This window comes from Crocodylus porosus, unplaced genomic scaffold (genome assembly GCF_001723895.1).
Source record: "Crocodylus porosus isolate Cpor-Errol unplaced genomic scaffold, CroPor_comp1, whole genome shotgun sequence".
In the NCBI taxonomy this organism is placed as follows: domain Eukaryota; kingdom Metazoa; phylum Chordata; order Crocodylia; family Crocodylidae; genus Crocodylus; species Crocodylus porosus.
The window spans coordinates 5,326,683-5,351,318 of NW_017728924.1; the positions used below are offsets into that span (position 1 = coordinate 5,326,683).

At 39.2% G+C, this 24,636-nt stretch overlaps 2 protein-coding genes across 2 annotated transcripts in view; both read right to left on the reverse strand.

Annotated features, from left to right (window-relative positions):
• Window positions 1–8,391: 8,391 nt before the first annotated feature.
• LOC109313623 (heat shock transcription factor, Y-linked-like) lies at window positions 8,392–12,100 on the reverse strand. The gene is made up of 2 exons (XM_019540268.1): window positions 11,427–12,100; window positions 8,392–10,573 (listed from the first exon to the last, which is right to left on the reverse strand). The coding sequence occupies exons 1-2, from the start codon at window positions 11,982–11,984 to the stop codon at window positions 9,797–9,799; spliced, it is 1,335 nt and encodes a 444-aa protein (XP_019395813.1). The 5' UTR covers window positions 11,985–12,100; the 3' UTR covers window positions 8,392–9,796.
• A 1,066-nt stretch (window positions 12,101–13,166) lies between these two features.
• Window positions 13,167–24,636, reverse strand: part of TMEM185A (transmembrane protein 185A) — a 16,279-nt gene continuing 4,809 nt past the window's right edge. The window contains exons 2-7 of the mRNA XM_019540269.1: window positions 23,003–23,179; window positions 19,957–20,164; window positions 17,856–17,939; window positions 16,750–16,926; window positions 16,223–16,346; window positions 13,167–14,470 (exon numbers count right to left, since the gene is read on the reverse strand). Of these exons, the coding sequence (XP_019395814.1) occupies window positions 14,226–14,470; window positions 16,223–16,346; window positions 16,750–16,926; window positions 17,856–17,939; window positions 19,957–20,164; window positions 23,003–23,179 (1,015 nt within the window). The 3' untranslated portion in view covers window positions 13,167–14,225. The remainder of the gene's footprint in view (window positions 14,471–16,222; window positions 16,347–16,749; window positions 16,927–17,855; window positions 17,940–19,956; window positions 20,165–23,002; window positions 23,180–24,636) is intronic.

Consider the following 24,636-nt stretch of genomic DNA (forward strand, 5'->3'; position numbering starts at 1 on the left):
AACAGTGAATATAAATGGGGATACTTCACATGACAGAATTACAGACTAAATGCAGTTGCTATCACCTCTGTGAAATTTTAAGTACATCTGAAGCCTAGGGAAAGCTTGGTGAGCATCTCATTACCATACAATTCCCAGTGAAGCTTTGGAAAGGTGGATGGGGACTCAGAAGACATTGGCTCTATTTCCAGTTGCATCAGTGGCCTGCTTGGTGACTCTCAGCAAGTCATTTCCCTGCCTGGGTCTAAATGTCTTCATCTGTAAAGTGGGGGTAATGACACTGACTGTTTTGCAACACCCTTTGGAAATCTGCTGATGTAAACCATTTACATATAGGTGCATATCATTGATTTATTTTTTATCACTAAAATGACTGATTTATATATCCAGTTGATAATCTCAGTGGCCAGGCCACTCTTCCCTAGAGTGCATTTTTTAATATTTATCCAGAGTTTCAGGTGTCCAGAACTACAGGGTTGTCACCGACTCAGCTGGAAAACTGTTGCAGTTGTTTCCCTTTCAGATTTTTTCCCCTGATATTCAGTTTACATATGCCCTGTTTTAAACTTCATCCTATTAATTCTAATTTCCCTCCTAGATTCTCATTAAATAATTCTCCATCCTAGATTTTTACATCCTTCAAACATTATGCTTTCCTCCTTCCCTTCTGTTTTTGCTTAGTACATTTTTGATACAAGTCCTTTATAGCTCCGACTCAGTCAACCCCAGCAGGAGTTAATCACACTTGTTTCTCTTTCCTGAACTCAATCCACTTTCTCAGTATCTGTTCTGGTACTTAAGTGAACTGAAAATATTACCCTGGGAGCAGACTTACTGGAAAATTACTGGTGTGAATACAGAATTAAAAAAGGAACTCATTCTGAAATGCTCCATGGTTATTTTAGAATAGTTGTATTGCTCTAGTGACTGTAAAATAATACAGGTAATTAGATGACATTTTATTGCAACTCAGACTGCAGAATGGGATTTATACAGATGGGACCCAATCACAAGGTGCTGAGTGTTGGAATTGAGGCAAATATTTTTTTTGCCTAAAACAATTGTTAAAATGCTACTGCTTGACTAAATTTTACATCTGGTGGGTGGGTTGTTAACCCCTGGCTCAGCCTTACGCTGCCTGCTTAAAAAACATAACGCAAAAGAATAAATGAATACTCCAGTTCCTCAGTTATTTTCCCCAGTAAATGGTATATTTTAAGACACCATGATCTGGATCAGTCTGAAATGGGAATCATCAAGCACAGGGGTTTGGCACAATTTGAGCTTCTACACTCTTGAGTTGAGAGGAGGCCCAGAGTCACCAGACCAGTTGCATAAAGTGTTCGCACCACCGACCACCAGATAGTGCTTAGGAATAGTTAAAGCACAATTAACCCTTAAATGGAATGTGAAATATGAACACAGACAGCTGTGTCCTAAAATCAAAGTCTAATTTTATTAGTACAACAAGTATTATCTCAGCAGTTTCTATATTCAGAGACAGAAAAACACTTAGTGCAATGATCTCACCAATCCCAGATGTTACTTTGCTTCACAGAAAAGACGGCCACTCAGTTCCTGAAGCAAAGGGTGTGTCGTTGGCTGGGACGATCCAGACAGGTGTTGGAAGCTGGATTCGTGTTGTAAATGATGATGACGATGACAACACACTTAACTTCCTTGCTTCCCCCTTTTATGCTCTTCTTTAAGTGGTTGAATCCTGAAAAACAATATATTTCTTTGGAGCAGCCGACTTTCTTGTCTTTGATCACCCTGCACCCCAGGCTACTGAAACAGCTCTTCATGGATAATACATAATCATGCAGAGTCGTCTTTGTGTATCTCTGCGTTATGCTATATGACTCAATGCCTGAGACGAAAAGCATTGGGAGAGAGCAGAGAGAGCTGAAAGCATGGCAGCCAAAGGACCAAGACCTGAAAATCTGGTCCTTTACGTAAAGCAAGGAAATTATTTTAAACAGATTTTTCTTCTTGTTTCCAGTATTCTTCCTCTAGCTCTGTTTTTCTCTGCTTGAGGATAGTGCCAAGTGATGTCTTTATGTATTTTGCTGAATCCATAGAGGTAGAGCTGTCGGATGAAGCTTTTTGTGCTATCAGTCTCAAAAATCTCCAAGACATGGGTTCTGTTCAGAATCTGTCTTTGAAAGCATGTTTCATCAATAATGATACGGTCTCCATTATCGTTCCAAATAATGGACTTGACCTCATCACTTCCCACTATCCGCTGCAGTTTTGGGGGAAATGAGAGCAAAAGCAGCTCATTCTTTTCTTCTGTTGCTGCCATGCTTTTTTTGTAGCTGTGGAAATGAAGCTTTTTGAGGGAGCCAAGTTCTCCTTGCTCTGGTTCATAAGCAGGGTCTTCTAAGAAGTCCTCTTGTGATGCCTTCTGATCCAGGATTAAAGGAAATGATGAAAGCCTTTTATTAGATTTTTCAGGGCCAAACATTTTTTGTCAGCAGAACTCAGAGCTACTGCCATTGCAAACTTTTTTTTTTGTAATAGGCATTTAAATTCAATATAGGAGCAAGTCAAACCTGGAAGTCTAATGTTCAGGCACTCAGTTCAGCAGTTCTTAAAGACAGCTTAAGCCCCCGTTACGGCATGTGTGGGAATTGTGGACAGTTGGAGTTGTGAAGTGACATCCTGCCTATGACATACATGGCGTTTGTTACTGCAGTGATATCATCGATTCTACAGTCGCTAGGTATTACAGCAGGGTAAATTACCTACTCAATAAAAAATAAAATGTGTAGCGCCCGATGTATTACTGTTTCTTTAGATTTGTACAAATAAGGTGTTTACCCAAGGCTTGGGACAATTCTGCCTTAAATTATACCAGCAAAATATGATCAAACAGCCTGCCAACCATCCAACTCCCCTCCTCCCACGTAGACCTAACACCACAGCCCAACCTGTGCCAACAGTTCTGCTTTCTGGTGTGCCAAGGGGGTCCACAAACTGGGGCTATTATGGGTCTGAGAGGGAATTACTATAAGAGCCCAGGGCACTTCAGAAAGCATGCTTTACTGGCAGCTCCCTTGCATGTTGAAGGGGATATACTTTGGTTTATGGGTGACTGGTGCCACCTTAGTTGTGGGGGGATGTGCCCCCCCCCCAGTGACCAGTCAGCAACGGGGGAGGTCTCCCATGGCTGATCTCTCCAACCGGGAAACAGCCACTGTACTCCCAGAAGCGGCTGTGGTGCTTCTGGTGCTCCTGGCCCTCGCAGGGGGGCACCAGCACTCCCACCTGCCCGTCGCCTAAGTGGGGAGTGTGGCCTGTCAGGGGATGCACCAGTGCTCTCAGAGGGTGCACATGCACCCCCTATGCATTTCCACTGCTTTGGTTGTCTCCTCTAATCCCAGATGTGGCAGCCTGGCCATGTTCAGAAGGGGAATGCATATGGGTGTGAATTATATTTTCTCAGAGCAACATTGTTCAGCCTTTTTAGACTTAAGGCATGCCTCCAAAACCTTTCAAAATTCAGCAGCATTCCATTCTAAATCAAATGTACATATGTTATGAAAATTATAGTTACATTACCAGTTAACATGCCATTAACTGATTAGGTCATTATAGTTATATTCATCTCACTGCCACTGCTGCCACAGCCAGGTGGAACTGAGCCACACACCTCCTGCAGATCAGGAAGTTGTGGTAGGAGTGTGCGCTCTTCCTGTGGCCCTTTCTGGTCCAACCCTGCATGGTGTCACTGAGACACAGAAGTGTGCAGGGCATGTGGAACTACTCTGTTCATGCCTCTTCTCAGGAGGTGCGTCAGGATTAAACTGAAAAACAGCTGGAGAAAATTGCACCTGTCTGCATTTACATTATGCAACTAAGTGCGCCGCTTCTCAGGTCTTCTCAGTTTGGATCCAACGTGCCTCCAGAAAACAGGTGTATGCTGAGCAGTTTGATTCCAACACAGTGGCAGCCTGGAGGCAGATGCCACGGCCACCAGACAGATCTGCCTCGTGTGTGCCTCCAGAAGGCATGTTGAAACTAATGAACAATGCCTTATCTTCGAAAGCTTCTCTAACTATCCCAGCTATGCAGTTGGTCCAATAAAAGAAACCCTTGCCTTTGTTAAATGATATATTTAGCAATCTTTTTACATTTCACTAGAGATCATCAAAAAGCCGTCATACATCACTGTCAATAATCCATTTGTGCCACGGTTTATTCAATGCTCATCTATGATAAAGTTATTTGTGCTTCAGTAAGAAATTCACTTGTTTTACTGAATGAGATAGGATAGCTCTGTGTCTAGCATCTCAGCATAGCCATAGCATTTTGAATCTGAGGCAAGATAATCCTCCAGTCAGCACATACATTATGGTTTTTTTTTCCTATAACACTTAAGATTAAATCTTTCATTAGCAAAGCTGCACCACATTTAATTTCAATCTGTCTGTAATAACCTTTGACTCCTACCTGCCCACAATCCATAGTCTTTATTGCCTCTTGTTCCTCAAAAGATCTCAGCATGTTTGTAAAACATTATTAATTAAGTGTCACTCCCACACCGAGAAAGAGGTAACATTATTTTAATTTTACTCGTGCAAAAATTAAGGGGAGGAGAGAGAGCCTTACCAAAGTCATGCAGCAAGCCCTTGCCCGAGTTGGATTTAGAGCCCATATGCTGATTGTCAGTATTTTATACCTAATCTCTCTTCTGTGCTTAGAAAGGAAAATCACTTCAAGCAAATGGTAACTATATTACGTACTCATTTAATATCTTACTAAGGGTTTTTCTCAGGGAATGGTTTGACAAAACGATGGTAAAATATTTATATGAGGAAAGCATGACTTGACAGTCTAAAAAAGGCAAATGTTCAAATCTTTAACTCCTTTCAGTTTAAAGCTATTCAAAAAGCCCATTTGTGTAGCTTTGGTATAATTCAGTGTAACATATTTCATCAGTACACTTCAATGAAGGACAGAGCTGGCTGGTTGCGCTTTTTTTTGACAGCGCGGGAACCAACAGGCCCATTTTCAGAGCACTATATTTATTTAAAAGATCACAGAACAATAGAAACGGAAAGGTAAGGAGGAGGAAGAAAAACCTAAGGAAGTTAAAAGTCTGGAGACTTAAATTTTTAGCAGTTTCCCAAATGAGAAAGTGGAAATGTGTATTAAGAGGATTCATTGCATGTGTCCCTGCAATATTTTTTTCATGTATCATCAAAGTTCTTAATTTAAATTTGATTTTGAGGATCTCCAGCTCCTAAGGCAGCAAAAGCACTGACAGTAATGATAACATGGGGATGTGTTGTGGTGGTGAATGACATTTCCAGGCACTGAAAGGGCAAAAGGTGACGGCATAGGAAACCGTGGATGAGAGAACGGCAGTAGGGCAAACTGGTAGGCATTCATTGCTGCTAAACGTGGGTGCGTGCCGACAACCAGACAGCCCAGTTATAAGAGGTAATCTTTGCATGGGATTCAGAGTCAGGAAATGATGATAACTCAGTGCAGCATTGGGACCAATACCATTGCTCTTCTCTAGGTGACAACTGGCATGTTTGTATGGATGAAGACTATGCATCTTGTCTTCTTGACTTCACAGTTCTTAACCTTTGGGTGTTTTGAAACTTCTCCTGCTATGACCGCTGGGTGATCTTTTAATTTGCTATCAGCTTCCCATTTCTGGGAAGGTCCAGGAAATAAGATGTCAAGTTTGTTTGTATGAACACAGCAGCTGGTCATGACTTCAAAGTCCATTATTTTTCGTTCTTGTGATTTTCTTCCCGTCAAGGCCACTGGGTGAGTTTTTACTTAGCAGGGGCTTGCTCTCAGTTCCTGTGAAATGGACAACTTTTGTGAACTGTGTTGCTGAGGACAGGACGGCAAATCAGTTGGCAGGGCAGCAGTGTAACACATTGATGCACATTGCAGAGTGTGTGGTATAACCCTGGCTTTTATGTCAGGGATGTTGGGCTCTTGATCTACAGTAAAACATGTGGCTTGGATCATTCTACTCATTATCAGCAACTAAATAAAAAGGCTCCAAATACTTGATGATGAACTGTAACAAAAGAAACAAATTGTTTAGAAGTATATCAGTACCAGAATAACTCTATGTTAATGAGCATCTTTTCCAATCTCAGCATCTTTGTAAGTTCTTCTCGGTGTCTGTATATGATTCCCATTTACATTAACGACACTTGAATCATCCTCTGTTACTTACCTTATACCTGCATTCATTATACCTTCCTGGAAGCCTGGCAAATGCAGAAGCTTGACCTATCAATTTATGCATTTTTAAGCTGCTTCTTTTACATGCTGAAGAAAATAAAAAGCCTTTCATATGCCAGCACAAAGTAAACAGGTGCAGCAGCATCTTCCCATATCTGCAGCAAAATATCTCGACTACCTCTGGTGTTGCTTCTAGCTTTGTCAAAAAAATTCCTGAGTGTGATTGTGTTCACTGCTGCTATTCAGTAGGTTGCAGGATGCTCAAATTTGCATAGAGGTATTGCTGCTACGTGAGAATACTGGGAATGGCAGGAGAGGTGGGGACAAAAGGACCACAGAAAGGGATCATAGGGTGCCTGCATGCATTAGATTTCCAGACACCTCCACTCTCTAAAATAAATAAATTGTGTACCGGTACCAGCATTTACTTTAGAATGACTTCATCAAACTATCCCTCATCATTTTTATTTCCCTGGAGATGATATTCATCACTCTTTAAAATTGAAATGGGGAAAAAACTTAATTTAATGGATAGAAATACCTATTTTACAGCAAAATTACAAGCCAAACTCGAAATACTGGTGAAGGACTTCAAGGCAGTATAGCCAGTCATCCGATTGCTATATTTTTTTCAAACACTGTTCCTTAGCATAACTTTCTTACCTACATTTGACTGTCACATATCTATAAACTTTTCTTAGATCATGAAAGTTAAAACACCCATGGGCACTATGCTATGATTTGTATAAGCATTCAAAACCATCACAATAGCGAGCACATAATATTGGCATTACATCACAAGAGGATCCCTTTAAAAATACAGCATCATAAAATGAACACAATTAGAATAAAATAACACCCATCTCGAGCTGTACACACACACACTGTGATATAAGTGGAGCTAAAGGATTCACCATAGTAATGCCGACTGCTTGTTAGGACCCCATGACGGATGGTAGCAACAGAGTGGCATTGAGTAGCTCTTTATTGGCCTATGCAATGAGTTCGAGCATCTTACTCCAACTTGCAGGAATCCTTATGATAGCTGGTATCTCACTGTCTGTCTGATCAAGGAGGCCAAGAATTTGCCTCAAGGACAATCAAAATTGCCCTTCTCCTTTACAAAAGAAAACTTCATAGATTGAACCATTTTGGAAATAAGGTAGAAGACTCCTTTGAAGACCAACTCAAAGCCCTGTTTTGCCGCTTTTTGATCATTTCCATTTCATTGGAAGATCCCCTCACCTGTGTTAACATTTGTAACCATTATACCAGTAATTAATGCTGCGTTCTCAGCATGAATTGTTGATATGTGTCAGGTATTCAGCCAAGGAAAAGATCTCTAGATATTTACTCCTTGAAGAGGTCTCAACTAGACCCAAACTCTGTTCTTAATTTTTTCTACAGGCTAAAACCTGCACCAAGGCTACCAATGTGTACGCAGGCCACAAACATTTTTACAAGCCTATCCTCCAGCTGGTAAAAACCCATTACAGCTGCATCTTTGATTGACTTCTCATTTACCCAAGCGTGGGACTCTCAGGTGAACCTCATTATTCTTGAGTTGTAATTCACATTTTGGAAAAGAAACAGGAGGAGACAGGCATCTAGGACAGATTTACTTAGTCTTCCAGTGGGAGTAGTTATCTGGAGCTTTTGTGCAGCACAAAGCTAAGTGAATTATATGCACACAATGCTACTCAGAAAAGATACTCACAGAATTGTAAATATAAATGCCAGCAGGCAATTGTCTATGATTGGAAACTGCTTGACATAGGACTTAATGAGCAATTGTGTGCTTATTCTTTTATTAAATTGCCTATACAATTGCAAGATATGTCACATTCCTTTATGTCACGGTAGTTTGTCATTTCATATAAAATGTAAATATTCAGGCTGACTACAATCATCTCCTGTATCACTAAACATGTCAACTGCCACACAGCTGCATTCATGTGTGCCCACAGCACCAAATCTCTTCCAGCTTTAATCTGTTTTACAAGACACTGCACACTACAGAGGGGTTCAGTTTTTTAATAGGCATTGCATGCAAAAGGGACCAATTCTGTGCAGCTGATGCAAGTCACCTTGTTGCAGAGGACCATAGTGTTTGTCTGAGAAAAGACTGATCGACTGGACCACAACTAAATTGGATGATAGGAAGACTTAACCAAATGTCTTTGGTAAGTGTTTGGGTACCAGTGATGCATAGTACAAAAACCTATAAGCAGCATATGAAATTCGTTTGCACTCAACAATTCCCTTTAGATCCCCCCAAATGCTGAGGAATCCTTGATTAATGCTACAGCAGTTTAATGCACGATTGGGCTACAGGCTATGTGACCAGGGCAGGGAAGTAAAACCTAGTTTCCTGCATCATAGGGAAAAGAACCACCATTGGCATATCAAGATAGCCCTGCTAAACTCCAATAATCATTCCACTCTGCTTCTTGAAGGTTTTTAATAAATATTCCTTTAAACATAATTTAATCTCTCTCTAGCTAATTGGGGCATGAACTTCCAACATTAATTGCAATGGGCACAGGCCCCATGCTCACAATTTTTCCCAAAAAAGGAACAAAATGTCTTCTAGTTAACATCAAATATTCCAAATCCAAATATGAAGGAATTCAAATACCGTAATACTTAACTGAAAATGTGGTTCTTCTCACCAAAGAATCCCTGAACAGCAGCATCTTTTCAAAATGACCTGAGTGAAGGTGATACCATGTGGTTAAGTCATTCCTAAATTTTTCCCCATTATGTTCTCTCCCTCTTAACAAGCACTCACCTGCTGCTCAGTGAAAATGAATGTGACCAATCTTTTCTGGTTTTGGTCTGTTGAATGTATAGTTCTCTTCTCTTGGATCTGATTTAGGCGCGCTCTCAGAGACCGTACCAGACTCTGTAGTAATAATACATGCTTAGCATGAAGTTTACAGTCTTATGATAGTTAACACGAATCACTTGAAAATGTGGGTCATCCAACAGAGTATGTGTTACAAATCTGCTATTGCAAAATAATGAGTCATTACAGTGAGAAGGAAGAGTATCATGTGGCTGAGGTCTAGCTTAAATCCTCAGGTCAAAGCCTTGGTCTCTGGACGAAGCCTTAGTGAATGATCTTATCACAAATCATTGCCTCAGTAACAGGGTGAAGGAAACTTTCCTCCATATAGCGTACACGCACCTCATGCACCCACACTCACACATCCCTTCATATAACACCACCTCCTTAACAGAAGAGAGATGCAGGCCTCCTGAGCTTCGTTGAGCATACCCCTTCTCCCCCCTAGCAAGAGGTGAGGGATGAACATAAAAAGTATCTTTAGAAAGACCATTACCCACTGTTATGATCTCTTCCTTAGAAATCCAAGCTTGCTAATAATTAGAAATCCCTAAAGCAGACCAATAACTTTTGGTTAAATAGTTCCTGGTTGATGAAATACAAAATAAATTTGGAATTACATTAGATAAACAAGATAGGAGAAATGGAGAAGATTTATTCTTCAGATAATTGCACTGCAGATTTTTCAGACTTTATTCCCCTGGAATATGAAATGTTAAAATCATTGCTTTAGCGGTGATATCCTGTATAATCAGTAGGCTTGGGTCCAGTCCCTTTGCCAGGAGGTGCGTTATTAGATGTGCAGTTGCAGTTAGGGCAGTGATGGTATGATGGAGCACGGTGATGAGAAGATCTTGACATTGGAAGAGCGGAGGCTGCTGCAATCATGGGCATCGAGAACCATGGGTTACAAAATGGTAGCAAACTAGCCCAGTGAGCCTGCATCACTGATAAATCTGGATATGTGGTTGGGAAACCAGGAGGCCCTCTAAAAGGTCCAAAAGGATTGTTTGGGACAGGAGGTATGACATGATATAAAGAGGTAGCAGATGTGGTTGCAGTGGAATCTATATCTTGGCTGCTGGCTTGGCTATGGCTGTTATGTTGCGATAAATGGAACGGAGCCAACTGATTTAACTTATCACCGTCTTCTGCTGTAGCATGTTCTGATGGCCTCAGTGAAGCTGCAGGTGAAGAAGTGAATCCACTTTTGAGTTGGGTAGTTGCTCTGACAAGTCCTTTATTTGATGCAGACTTCCTTAACCCAGGTACCTGCATGGTTTCCTTTGGAGCAGGTGTAAGCAAGTCATTCTCCTCCATGGCAGCACTTCCCAAGGCGGACATAACATCTGGACTTCTTCCCTCGTTCCTAAAGCAGGTCTCATTGAACTCTTGATCCAATGAAAAAGCAACTGCTGGTGTATTTCTGATGCCAACTCTTCTCTTACACCTTACCAACAGATTTGGAAAGCCTCTCTTAAAGTTTGGGTTATGGTAGAACTGTAACTAGAAAAAAGCAAGGAGAAAGATTTAATTACTGCCCTGTAAGGAAGTAAGGAAAGCACAAGTCAATCGTATTATGAGATGGACAAGAATATTACAAAGGACACTGGCACAGTTTTTAGATCCCACATTAAGGCTGCATAAAAGATTGTACAAAACAGTTGGAAGTAGGACTCAAAAGTGAAAGTTCCCTAACTTTAAAACACTCCAAGGGCTAAATTCAGACTTGTAGACAAAACCAGAAAACCTGGATTAATGAAGCCAAATAAAATGCAAAGTGGAAAAGGTAAAAGGTATTTTAAAAACACTCAGTCTTACTAAATTTAAGGATTATTAGGAACATAAAAGAACCTCTAATGTAATATTCCTTTTACAGGTCTAACTTCAAGACAATTTTAACCTTAAACATCAAAGTGCACTAGGAAGAAAAAAAATCTCATTAATTTTCAGTGATTAACACATGAAAGTCATTTTTCCTTAAGAAACTTTTTGGCCACATACATTTCTCAGGGCACAAGAAAGCAAAAGCAGTTAGATCTGGTAATAAGTGGAAGTAAGAATGAAGCGAGAGGATATTTTTGTTGCAATGGCTTAAGGAAGAGCAAAAGCAAACTATAAGATCGTTTTTGTGTTCAAGTGAATAACAGTCATTAATTTGAGAACTCTGATATAGGAGAATAATTTGTGAAATGAGTGATGGATAAATCAGAGAGTCCATCACATCCTCATCCTTGATTCTTTGCATCACGATGATTAACTTAAAACAAAGCCTTTTATTTTGACACGCAAAACCCATTTGATTATTTTAGAAAGCAAGGGACATCCGTGGCTTGGACAAACTATATTAATATTTTACCTTGCTAAAGGCAGAAGCTGCTTTTTCTTCTGCTAGAAATTCAGCAAGTGATGCAGACCTTTGAAAATCTTGCCGCATTTTGCTAAATCCATACAGATTAAGCTGACGAATGAAACTTTTCATGCAATCAGTTTCAAAAATTCGCAAAGGTCCTCTCCTTTCTAGCACCTCCTTTTTAAAGAGCTCTTCATCAATCACAACACAATTTCCACCATGATCCCACCAAATTGATTTAAACTGATCACTCTCAACAATTTTCCAGAGTTTGTTCGGAAAGGTGAGGGATAAAAAATCATTATCTTCAGTGGGGCCGTCATCACAGACATTAAGACGCGGTCTTTTTACCCATGGCCCATCATTCAAAGCTTGAAAAGTATTTTCTTCTAATATAGACCTCAAAGGAGAGTCACCAGCTGCGGTTTTAATGCACAGTGGAGTGGCAGAAGAAACAGAGATTGCGGAATTAACCATTTCATCCTGAGCTGAAATATATGCAGTTTCTGCTATAGAGAAGTCCATTTCAAATCCTCCCTTCTCGCTTAGACTACTTTTTTCCATGGTATCAGTTCAGCTTCTTGCTGCTAGACAGCAAGTATATTAAAAGTGACGCTAGCTTTCAATGAACTTCAATGAAAAGTTCTAGAACATCATAATGATAACATGTATGGCTGTGACATCACAAAACAACGATGGTTTCCTAGCAAAATGAGCTGATAATGGTCAGACAAATTATTAAATGCATAGTGCTTTTAGATCTACAAGTCTTTGTTTTAGTGCAACTGAAACATGAAGTAATAGAGCGTTTGGCATTTAGTCATCCTCCAGAACAGGAAGGAAAAAAGCTTGCAGTGGTGCTGCTGTTGGAAACAGAGGTAGAAGTTCAATTGCGAAGTCTTTAGAATCACCCGCCAGTGCCTTTTACACTACTTGGATGCTGACTCCAAGAAACTAAACATGAATGTGAGGATTTCAATCGCATTTAAACAATCCGATGCAAGACTTCGCAAGTTCCTGTAAAACAGCAGCCAAAACCATGCCCCCAGGGCTCTCTGGCAGGAGCAGATTTTTGCTTCTTAAGAAGTTGGTCTGTGTAAAATCCTGAGGACTGTTGGTGGTAGAACTATGTCTCAACACTTCTCCCAGAGAAAGCAAAAGGAGTGGATGCTGCCTACTGCATCATGGACTTCTGATCCATTCTCCCTCCTGGTGAATGAAATAATTCAGTCTGCTTTTCACTCCTCCAGTCTGTTGCTCTGCTCCTGTGGAGTAGAGGCAGGAGCTGCTTTCATAGCAGCTTCTTCTGAAAGTAGAAAGTGTTTAAGAAAAATAAGTGGTGCCTCCTCCAAGTCCCAGGTAGGATGAGAGTAGAATAGTTTGTACAGTACGGAGGCCTAGTCAGTGCCTTACAACCCCATTTAGATAATAGGAAAAGAGAATCATATTGAACTGGTTACTTCTATGTTCCCTTCCCCGCCCCCCCACCCTAAAAAACCAAAACAAACCACCAACAAAAACCAAAAACAAAACCCCAACGAAAACAAAAAACCAAAACAAAATCGCCATAATGAAGAAAGGAAAAAAAAAAAACCAAAAACATTCAGAGATAAGCCACTGCTCCCCCACAGGGCATAACACAGTTTTGGCAATTTGGCATTGATATATTTATGACAGCTAACCCAATGGGTGCAAGTATAACCAACAAATGCTGAATGCTTAAACAAAATATAGTTTGGCACAAAATGCAGAAGAAAATATTTTATTGAACAGCTGAAGGGGAGAATGAAGGAAAAATGTGCTGCTTAACAGTAAAATTTGAATACAGAACTAGAAGAGCAACACAATGTTAACATTTACCCCCAAGCCAGTGCAAAAGTTCTGGTTATTTACATAATAATTTACATTACTAACTCAAAATAACATAAGCTGTTATACATTTCTATATAAAACAAAAGCCTTCAAGTCTTGTGTAAGAAGTGCCACACTCCTGTGCCTGTGGCGTTAGATAGTGATCTTGTCTGAATAGGTAATGAAAGGTAAAGACATGCTAATAATGTTCTACTACATGCCTATCGTACTTCAACAGAAATGAAGCCAAGTGTACATTTAAGACCTGAAAGACAATCGTCTGTATTAGCATATGCAGTTCATACAGGCTTCTTAAAAAAATATTTTTACATAATATTTATACTGTACAGAACTAGACTTTGAACCAAATATATTACAAAGCTAAAGTGTTTATATAAATACTATACAGGCAGGTTTGTAACCAATCCAATAAAAAGGTTCACAATTTAGACAATCACCTATCTTCATGGATTAAAAAAAAACAAAACAACAAACACATTCAAAACCCACCATAACGCTGGGAACCCAATGCTTAGAAGCCTTACATGAAGGTAGGAAAGTCTGAATGTCACTTACAAGAGATCAGACCACGGAATTACAAGTTTTCAATGCCCATCTTGCTACATTTGATTTCCCCATTTCTGAATTGGGGGTTGTGTCTTCAGTAATGACTTCATAGGTGCATTTTTAGGCAAAGATTGTTTCCTTCTGTTAACTTTACTGCAATTACTGTTCCCACTTTGATTAACTTCCATGAGATTTTGAGCAAACATGAAAAGGTTTCAAAACAATATTAAAAAAAAAAAAATCTTCAATTCCTTTAGCACAAGCTACTAATCCACAAATATCTATCCTTAAAAGAAATTCAAAGAAGGCATGAGATGAAATATGTTTGGCTGCTGATTCCCAGTTCCAGTTTCACAGGGGTGGTGTCAATTCACCTTTGAAACAACCTTAATCCGGCATGTCAATGTTTATCTTGGGAGGTGGAATAACATATTTCCCAGGACTCTGGGTGATGACCACTCCAGTCTTTTTCCGAAACATTGGTGCAATTTTTGGAGGCTCTGGAACAGGTGTTTCTTCTGCTTCCTCATTATCTTCATGATGCAGATCATACGAAATATTTCCATACTCTCTTAAGAATGGGAAAATTTCAAGCAGGAATTGACAGAAGTCTTTGCGAATTCCAAACCACCCTGAAAAGTTGTAAGAGGTTTAGATTTCACTCCTAAGGATATCAAATTTTAATCAAATACTATGATTAAGCAATCTCTTCTATTAAGCTCTCATTAAATTATATTTAATTATTCATACAGAACTCTTTCCTAAAAATAAATAACAATAAGCGCTGCTTTACGAAAGGTTGCTTACATGATATAGTATATATAATACATAGTACTGCACATTCAAATTGTATTAGCTTGCAGCCATAGTAACATGAAGCAAGATCCATCAGATTTTATAGATTATACAGGGTCAGGCTAGATCATTATGTGGAGTGGGAGGGAGCCAAAAAGGTATAACTGTTCAGAAAATGAAGGTGCACTTAGAGCAGAGGTAGAAATATAATGCTAAGTTAAATCTCACAACACAGACAACAATAGCAGCACACATGCAATAGCACGGGTTTCAGCCCAGGTTGGCAAAATAGGTACCGATGGTCTTCAAAAGACCTAAGCTAGCAACAACAGTGTGTGCTGAAAGCAGAGTCTACTATCTTCACTGCTAATGTAGCTAGCAGAGGTTTATTCACCTCATCTACAATCACGTATTTTGTTGCACAGGTATACAAAATTCTAAATCATTCAAGTAACTGGTGTTGGTTAGCTAATGCATGACACTCTTCGATGAACTAATAATGCCAAAACCTAGTGTGAGGCAATGTTTCCACTGAAGCCTCCCCTCCGTTATATTAAGCCAAGATCCTGCCTGCTTGCTATTGGAGACCCATGTTATTCTTGAAGGGTGATATCACACACGGTGTCATCTGCCATATTTCAATGATGCATTTAACTTAACCCCATTGGAACTATCTGGGTTGAATGGTACAGCATAGTATCATACTCGTTCACCTTCATTAAGCGCTGCAGAACATGAACATGCAGCAACAGCATACAGCCTTATTAAAGAGTCAGATACAGCTGCACTTTAATCAGCAGAAAGGTATTAGCCATGTTAGGTTGAAACCAAGGAAGACAATGCAGTGCGACACGTCAGAGACTGACTGGTTCAGTCTCCATAGCACCACCCTGCCTTAAGTTCTGGTGACTTCAACCAATGTTACAGCTGCCCCCAAATACTCTATCAGGTTGCTGCATGCTTCAAGGTTTCCATGTCTAAAGCCTAACAAGGCCTGCTTCATTCACACTGGAAGACAGACACCATGAAGCTAAGATATACCTTGTAATGGGGCTAAATAGGTTTTAAACCATCAATGATAGTGAAAAGATAATTTAAGCACTGAAAATTTCTTAATATTATTTCTTCAGCAGTTGCAGCACAGAAATGTCTTGTATAATAGCTGAGTATGAAAGCTGCCTGCAATCTAAAAACAACTATTAGTGTATTCACAGCTAGGCAGAATTTTACTACAATAACACACTACATTTGGTTCCTTTCAACACGAAAGAACCCACAATGTTCATAGTTTATAAACATGTAGTACAAATAAATGGTGCGAAATACCTCCAACACAAGTGCAAGGCATACCACCTTCCACTCCACTGAAAGGCCCCTACATAAAATCCTTACTGCAAAATCTTCAGAATAGAGTACTTAAAACTGTTTTAGACATTCTACCTTTTTCTAGTCCTTTTTCTTTCTAGAAGTATTTGTATAAAAAGTATTTTTACTGAGCCTTTCCAGAAATCCACTATGTTCTGATGTTCAATATTTGAGGATAACATAAGCTTTTAAAAATCTAATACTACATATTTTTGGATACTTACAGTGATTTCCTCCTTTCTGTCCAAAGGTTGTTGCCATTAATGTTATCAAAGACAGCCAGAGTGGGACAAATATGGGTATAAATGAAAAAGCATTATGTCCATCCAGTCTGTGCACAAGTAAAATCTAATGGGAAAAAAGGTGATATCAATTTGATTGCAATACAAACACAATCTTAAACTCCGGGTCTCAATTTACCCAGTTAGTTTGAACAAGTAGGCAGCTGCACCTATGCAGAGTTCCTCTCATCTCAGACCTTTAACACAATTTATCTGTTAAGTACACTTCTTCTACAAGTACTTTAAGTCATAGCCTAGATATGAAATAGAAGATCTTTCCAATGCCTGTGTGAATTATGTTGTCTTTTTACTTGACAAAAATCTGTATTTCTTAAAAACTATCTTTCCCTCTATAAAGTTAAAAAGCATCTTTAATTACATCAAAACTGGGCAAATGTGGGAAACTGATTAATAAAGCAACTTCAAATTCTCACTGTAATTCAAACATAGGAGATAAAATATTTGCCTACTTCAAATGTGAGTAACGGAACAACGATTGTCATCCAACTGATCGCCATTGTTATGTGCGTTCGCCTTTGCTCGGCAATCACATCCATTGACCGCAAGAACAGGACAGACCAAACAATGTAATAGAGCACGACCAGACACAGAAACGACATCAAGATCCACAGAGGAACGCAGACAACCTGAAAGAGAAAGATAGCCTGAACTATTTTTCCTCCTGGGCGAATTATTCCATTAGTTTGGGGGCAATTTTTAGCAAGACTGTCAAGTGGATTCAAGTAATTTGTTGTAGATCTGCAATACTTTGCCTTTAATATTACTTCTTTAATAAGAAAGCTTCATGAACCATGCACCACACTAAGTACTGTATTAAATTTCTTTGTTTAGCAAATAAGCTTCTTAAAACCTGTCTAGACGGGATCTTTAACAAAATTAACTGAAACAATTTAAAATCACTTCAAACTAATTCCATTTCAACAAAAGGGGACTAGACACTATGAATGGGGGCTCTCTGCTAGATCCCTTTGCTAAACAAGGTTCTTAATCCTTTTCAGGTTCATTCTTGAATCTAGTTCCAAAGCAAGAAGGGCACGTGGCCATACTATCACATTAACTTTGACATCTATTCACACTAAGTCCACAAAAAAAAAAAAAACAAAAGCAGATTTTGTATCCTTCAGGGCCATTTTGAAGTTTCAGACTTCAGTATATTTTAAGATTAACTCTATAGAGTAACTGGATTTTTGCTGATACTGAGAAAGCAAAAATCTCCCAGTATTTATTACAATACTGTTTTTATACAAACATTTCCCATCCATGTCATAGTCTTACTATCTGAACAGCAATTTTCTTTCTATGTTATTTCCTTAACATTTGATCAGAGATTGACTGTACATGGTGACAACACCATCTTAATCCCCTTGAATGAAAAGTTGTCCTCTGACGAAAGTAAACTATCTCCACAGGTTTCCTGAACTAGCCATTTGGTGAAAAATTACGGGATAAGCAAATCAACAGAAATGAGGTCACACCTGAGCTGAGCATATTCAAGGTTTCCATAAAGACTCCACATTTAAAAGTGAGGATATAAAAGAAAATTAAATTTACGTACAAGCCATGGCCATCTGATGATCTCGTCTAGCCTGAGTGCAATAAATATGAATTGGAGAATATTGACAGAACACAAAATTTCCAGCTAGAAATAAAAGAGATACATTAGAGTCACCTCTGAGCACTATTAATAAACACACAGCCCAAAATATAGAACACTTATGGCTCAGCATATAGTGCTTAAACGTTGAACGCAACTTAGTCTAGCATACAGCTATACAGTATTAGTCATCTGCCCTTCCAGATATACAATACCTATTTTAGTTTTACCTGTTATAAACTGAAGATGGAACCCCCCCCCCCAAAAAATGGATCATATGTCTTTGCATTTAATCATCTTTACTCCCTGTCAATTAAAAATATTAGCAGTTTTGAACGCTGGAAATGGAAGTAGGAAGAACACTATTTTATCAGATTAGAAACAAATTTATATTTTATTTATTTAATTATATTTCTAAATTTATGCTTTGCACAACTACTTTTAATTAAGGTTTGTTATTGCCTTTTTTTTTTTCTCCACTATGACATTCCCTTCAGTACTTAACAGCAGGTCAAACATTACATTTTGCTAGTGCAGGGCAGCCAGAATGTGCAACTGAAACCAAGCTGGTCTGCCCTGAATCACAGTCCTATATAAAATGAAATGGTATAAGCAGCACTGAGTAGATTGGATATTCACATGTTATATACAGTTTGTTGTGTAATTAAGATAATGACATCTTCAATATGCCATACAGCTTTAATAAATAGTAGTTGCATTAAAACTAATAATAATAAAATAATCAATTAAAGCTTTTTAGTATTCCATTCACCATTATTTCAGCCTTCAGCAGAAATAAAATTTGTATTTAAAGCTAACACTAAGTGGTACTGAAAACTGACAGCTATGATTAGCTCAAAAAAATGGGGTAAAAAATGAAATGTCATCTGAGTTGGCAACATTGTTTCCCAAAGTTTACTGACCTACCACAGTAGATAGAAGTTTAGGGGACCAGAAAAATTAACTCTCACGCAGTGAGAACCCTGGCATTTAAGAAAGAAGATAAAAAATAAAGGAAATAATTTTCTCTTTTAAAATTAAGATGCAAATTTCTAAAGTACCTTTGAGATGTCAGTATTGCCCAGAGATTAGACAATGTATGCTATTTCATATTGGCTTAGACCAGTCACAAAGTATCTATTTTATAATAACTACAGTTAAACAACTCTCATATTTTAGTCAACATTACAAAAGTTTCCGCAGTAAAGATGTATGAGGTGTGATGTGCACGTGAAGAACTTCATTTAATGAGGGCAAACAGAAACGGTAAAACTTGAGGGAAAATGGAAGGAAAGCAAAACAGCATGAAAAACGCAAGGAGAAGAGTAGTGGAAAAACAAGTTGGAGCTCTAGATGTGTAACTTATATTCCCTTTGAGAGATCTGTGCCCTTTTACGAGTGAGGGGATTCAATTTTTTATTTACTAATATTTATTGGCTGTACTACCATCTTGTAAATCATCTGGTAATCAAGTACCTGCTAGAAAATGATTACTTCCACACAGACTGCATTTTAAGAAGTGTTAGAAATCAGACTGAAACTCCATTTGAAAATGTTTTAATATCAGCAATTTTCTAGGCATCCAAAATTATAATCCATAAACTACCCAGACAGACACTTCCATAACATTCTTTCTTCTCCGGAACGCACTGAACTCAGTATACCCGCACATTAAAAAATGCCTAGTCACCTCATTTAACAATAGAGTTTTAAATATCATAACAAGCCTACCAATTGTTATCAATCTTCTGAAAACAGGTCTGCACTAAACTCACTTTAAGTGTCCAAAATTAGTTCTTAAGTCAAACCCTTCTGTAGTGCACTGTTTTTTTAGGTTAGTTAAAGATAATGACAGGTTTAGAACATGATGCAATTTAATACATTCTTAGTAAAAGATAACTTAATTAGGAAAAATTGATGTTGAAAGGATTTCTATACTGGGATTTCAATACTGGTCATCCATGGACTGACAGATAAATCACTCTTCAGAGTGATCAGTATAAAAAAAAAAAGTCTTCTATCACACAGAGTCATAAATGCTACTATGAATATACAGTATTACCTCGAGAGATCTGTCATGTCGGAAGCCCCAGACACACGCTGCAACTGACACTGGAGATACAAAGAATAATGGCATGAAGACCAGAAGCCAGAAATGAGTTCCTCTCTCGATCCTGTCACACACCAGAACTTCAAACATCATCAGCAGCAGGTGGATGCCTACTGCAATTAACATAGCTTTGAACTCCACACACGTTTCTCCTTCTGCTCTAAAGAGGGATATGAGAGCAATCAAAATCCATGCAACTGTATAAAGAACACAATCATGCAGACATTCCAAAACACTGTAAAAATAATCTATGTCTATCCGGTGCCATGTAGACATTTGATATTATACAAATGATGGCCAACATTTTTATATAATTTTTGGAACAGAATTGCTCTCTTTTGAAACTTCGAATAAAATGAAAAAACCCAAAAAACCTTTAAAGCCAAATCAAAACACAAATTCAAAAATTTCCACAAGAGCAAATTCTTAACGCACACTTTTCAGAGAACCAAGACCGATTTTTTCAGCTTGTTCCCTGGACAGTTTGCAGGAGGTTGGGCTGGCAGGAAAGCATGCAGGCCAGCCTGCCTGGTTTTTATCAAAGCTTCCAACTGAATTAGTAAGTTCTTATGGAGTGTGCCGAGTCTGTTAAATCAGCATCCTCCAAGAAACGCCCCCCCGACTTTGTTGGAATATTTTTGACCAGCCCCAAACTTCTCTTAGCAGAATAAGGAGTGGCCTATTGCACTTTTTTTTAATAATAGAATATGCATTTTCTCTTTTACAGATAGAACTACTCCTTAACAGGGTGGTTTCTAAATTTATGAACTATTGGTATACTGACTGCTTCTGGTCTCGATGAGATCATCTTGAACTTACATAACACATTTTCAACATAGAAATAATTCATTCAATTATATTTCAAGATCAAAAGGTGTTACAAAAAATAGTGATGTTTTCTTAAACTAGATAAAAAGACAAAGATATAAAATTATCCAGTCCAACACAATGTGATCTTTATATGCCAGAGAGATAGCAATCATTTTCACTATTATACATATTAAGTAAAACGACTTCTGCAAATTACTATTATATTGACATAATGGCACTCAGTTTTTTTCTCATATCCTCTAACTGGCACCACATGAAAGGCATAAATACAGATTATTGTCTTTGGTCTTATTCTTGGCTTTATGAAGTCCTGAAGATCAAATTTGGAAAACATGACAAAGATGACTGTAAGCCTGGCTTAAAAGTAATGAAATGAAAATTTGTTATTGTGAATTTACTGGTTTGCATGTAATAGTTCACATTTAAGTTATTAAGGTAGGAGTACTTCTCATGAAAACACACATCTGAATTAATATGGTTTATGAAGTTCACAAGTAGGGCTTGCAATATAAGAATATTTTTACATTAGAATGTTTAGTACTCCAATACAAAAAACTGCAAAACTACTTACAAATATATTCCTATACAGTCCTTTCAGCGCTATACTAGTAATATTATGCATATTACTTTGGTACCAGAGGAACCATATTGAAAGCAACTAGTTTACTGCTTGAGACTTTTCAAAACAGCTGCTTGCATTTTATCAATACATGCAATTACAATTCATTAAGTTTTAACAGAGGAGGGTGGTATCAACACCAAGGGAGAAAGTTTAGTTAGACGGCACTGCAGGAGGGAAGAAAACCTTTTTTGCTTTGACAACTTTCTTTATCTAGGGGGAACCTCACCCAATACACAGGTCTCAATCTTAAATTGTAGGCATGCACAACCTCTGCCAAGTCAAATAAAGATCAACAGGCAGGGTGATGCTAAAACAGTTAGCCTATCTACTGCCATCTGCAAGATCAGGATCTCAGTTTAGACAAATTCTACCTTTTCATCTTTTAATAAAACAGGAAATCTGGTACTTGACAACTGAAGTTTGAAAACAACAAGCAAAGGCATGCACTCATCCAGCTGAGCTTCTTCCAAGGATAGCAGACACACTTAAGGATGATCTAGAATGGGTGTCAAAGATATGGCCCACGGGCCAAATCTAGTCCATGGAACTACACCTGGACTTGCATGCAATACATGACAGATGAGCCCCACATGCTGGTCAGGGCATGGACCAATGAGTCTGACACCCCTAGGCTAGAAGAATTTTTCTAAATAAATTTACTGAAATAAATAGTGAATGAAATCCAGTTAAGCATGTGTAACCCCATAATACTTACAGGGATGTTCATGTTAGGATTTACCAGGATGTCAAAATAGGTTGCTTTAACCCATGAGTGCCTGGGAGGGGTAGGATTTCAGGAGTGGCAAGTGGCAACATTAACCCTCATAGGTTCCTGAGCTGACACAGCGGCCATTACTTGCCCTGCTGCCAAAATCCCAGGTATGGATCCCTACTGGGGACTTCTTGTTTCAGTGACTGTGACAAGTCCGTCCCAGGTACGGGTTCCTACTCTGCAGGATTCATTTTGGCAGGAGAGCAACAGTGGTGTTAACCCCTGTGGCTCCCTGAGCCAAGACAGTGGCTCAGACAACCAGGTGTGTTACACTGCCACTGCTCACCTCACTGCCAGAGGTGTATCCAAATCTGGCCTGTAAAGGAGCCCCATGGACCAGATCTGGCCCACAGGCCAAATACATTTGACACCCCTGGATTATACAGAAATAAATTATGTTGCAATAAGCACCTTTAGAGCTATAACTGGGTCCACAGGAGTGGGATGCACTTGTTTACCTGGAATAATTTTAAAAATCATTATACTGAAATAAGTACAAAAGGTAGAGATAAACCCATGAGGTTTTAATCTAATGCGTCTAGATAGTATCGCTGCAGTTTGCAAGAAATTGTTATTGAGAATGAAAGTGTTCAGGGAGGCAAAAGCTGTGTTTTCAAGACCTGCGTACTAAAATGATTACTTTTAAACACCACCAAGCAGGCTATGTTTTTAATATAACTAATTCAATAAGCTATCAAAAAGTGCTTAAGAGGCTCATTCAATAAGGATAAGCATTTCTTTATTTACTTGGAAAATAAGAGTTCAAAACTTACCGATACTGCGGGTTTCGTGCCCATACCCCAGTTCCTACTGAGGCACCAACTATAACCATTAGCTTCCATAGCCATATCGGAGCAAAGACAGCCCAGTAACTCCATTGTATTTTGTCATCCAAACGGAGTGAAAGCAAAACTGAGAATAGCAGCAGACAGGCATAGATAAGGAATTTGCTATTAAAAAAGAGAAAGATAAACAACTCAGAAGTTAAGGTAGATTCTTTACCAAAATGTTTGTCAAGCAAAGGACACTCAGTTTAGTCAACACTCACTCTGTTTGCACTGTACATGGCAATTTTGAACCAGACTGTTGCTTAACACAGCAAAAAACTAAGGCTGTTGCATTTCTTTAAATGTATTTAGTCTAATAAAAGACCAACACAGCTACAACCAACAACCTTTAAACAGTCAAGTCACTTTTCATGATGAGCTTTATTCATCTTGAAATGCATTACTCTATGCCACCTCACCCACCACTACAGCCATTGCTTCAATGGAATACATTAAAAGCATGCTGGTAAGGCAAATGTTGGGGATACAAATGGACTTCTAAAGAACTTCTCCTCCTACAATATAGCTCTTGAATACAACCTGCTTAAATAGACAATTTTCTGAAATTCAGCAAATTACATTTCTGGAAAATACACTGTGTGGAGTAAAAATCAACAAGTAATAATTGTATTAGGAGTGCATTAATATACTGGTTCGTTATTGGTACCAATAAAAGGAGAAATGACATTATCGGCTATTGGATTTTTTTGCTCGTTGCAGCCGGTAATTACAGCTGCGTGCCCGAAGCACCCTGGTGAGTCCAGTCCAGTCCCTATGCCCTGCTGCTGGCCTGAGCCCATGGCAGACTACAAGTCCTGGCGAGCGGCAGGAGGGGGTGCTGGGAAGTGGTCACAGGGCACCATGCTCAGCAACAAAGGGGCTGTTGTTACTGGCTCCTGCCGCTCGTGCCATGGCAATGCCACATACACAGCAGGTGCCTGTGCGCAGGGCTGCCACAGATGTCGGGCTGCACATAGGTGAGGTACGGTGCCATGTGAAGGGCACTGTGCTCTGCTGGGCACCAGGCACCTTTTCAAAAGTGGCTTCTCCCCAGCATCATTATGGGACCGGGACTTCCCTGCTGTGATGCCAGATGGACTTGAGGGGAATGCCTCCAGACCTCAGGTTAGAGAGCTTCTGGAGGGGCTGGACATGTTCAAGTCAGCGGGTCCAGATGCTCTCCTCCCCAGGGTGTTGAGGGAGCTAGCTGGGGTTACTGCAGGGCCCTTGGCACAGCTTTATGAGTGCTCGTGGTGCTCAGGCCAGGTGCCGGATGACTAGAAGATAGCTAACGTGGTCCCCATCTTCAAAAAAGGGAAGAGAGAGGACCTGGGCAACTATAGGCCCATCAGTCTTACCTCTATCCTTGGGAAACTCTTTGAGAAGATCCTCAAGGAGCACATCTGTGATAGGCCAGCTTCAAGGATGATGCTCAAGGGCAACCAGCACGGTTTCATTAGGGGCAGGTCATGTCAGACCAACCTGATTGCCTTTTATGATCAGGTCACAAATGCAATGGATGCAGGTGTCGCCGTGGACGTAGTCTTTCTGGACTTCAGGAAGGCCTTTGACACCGTCTC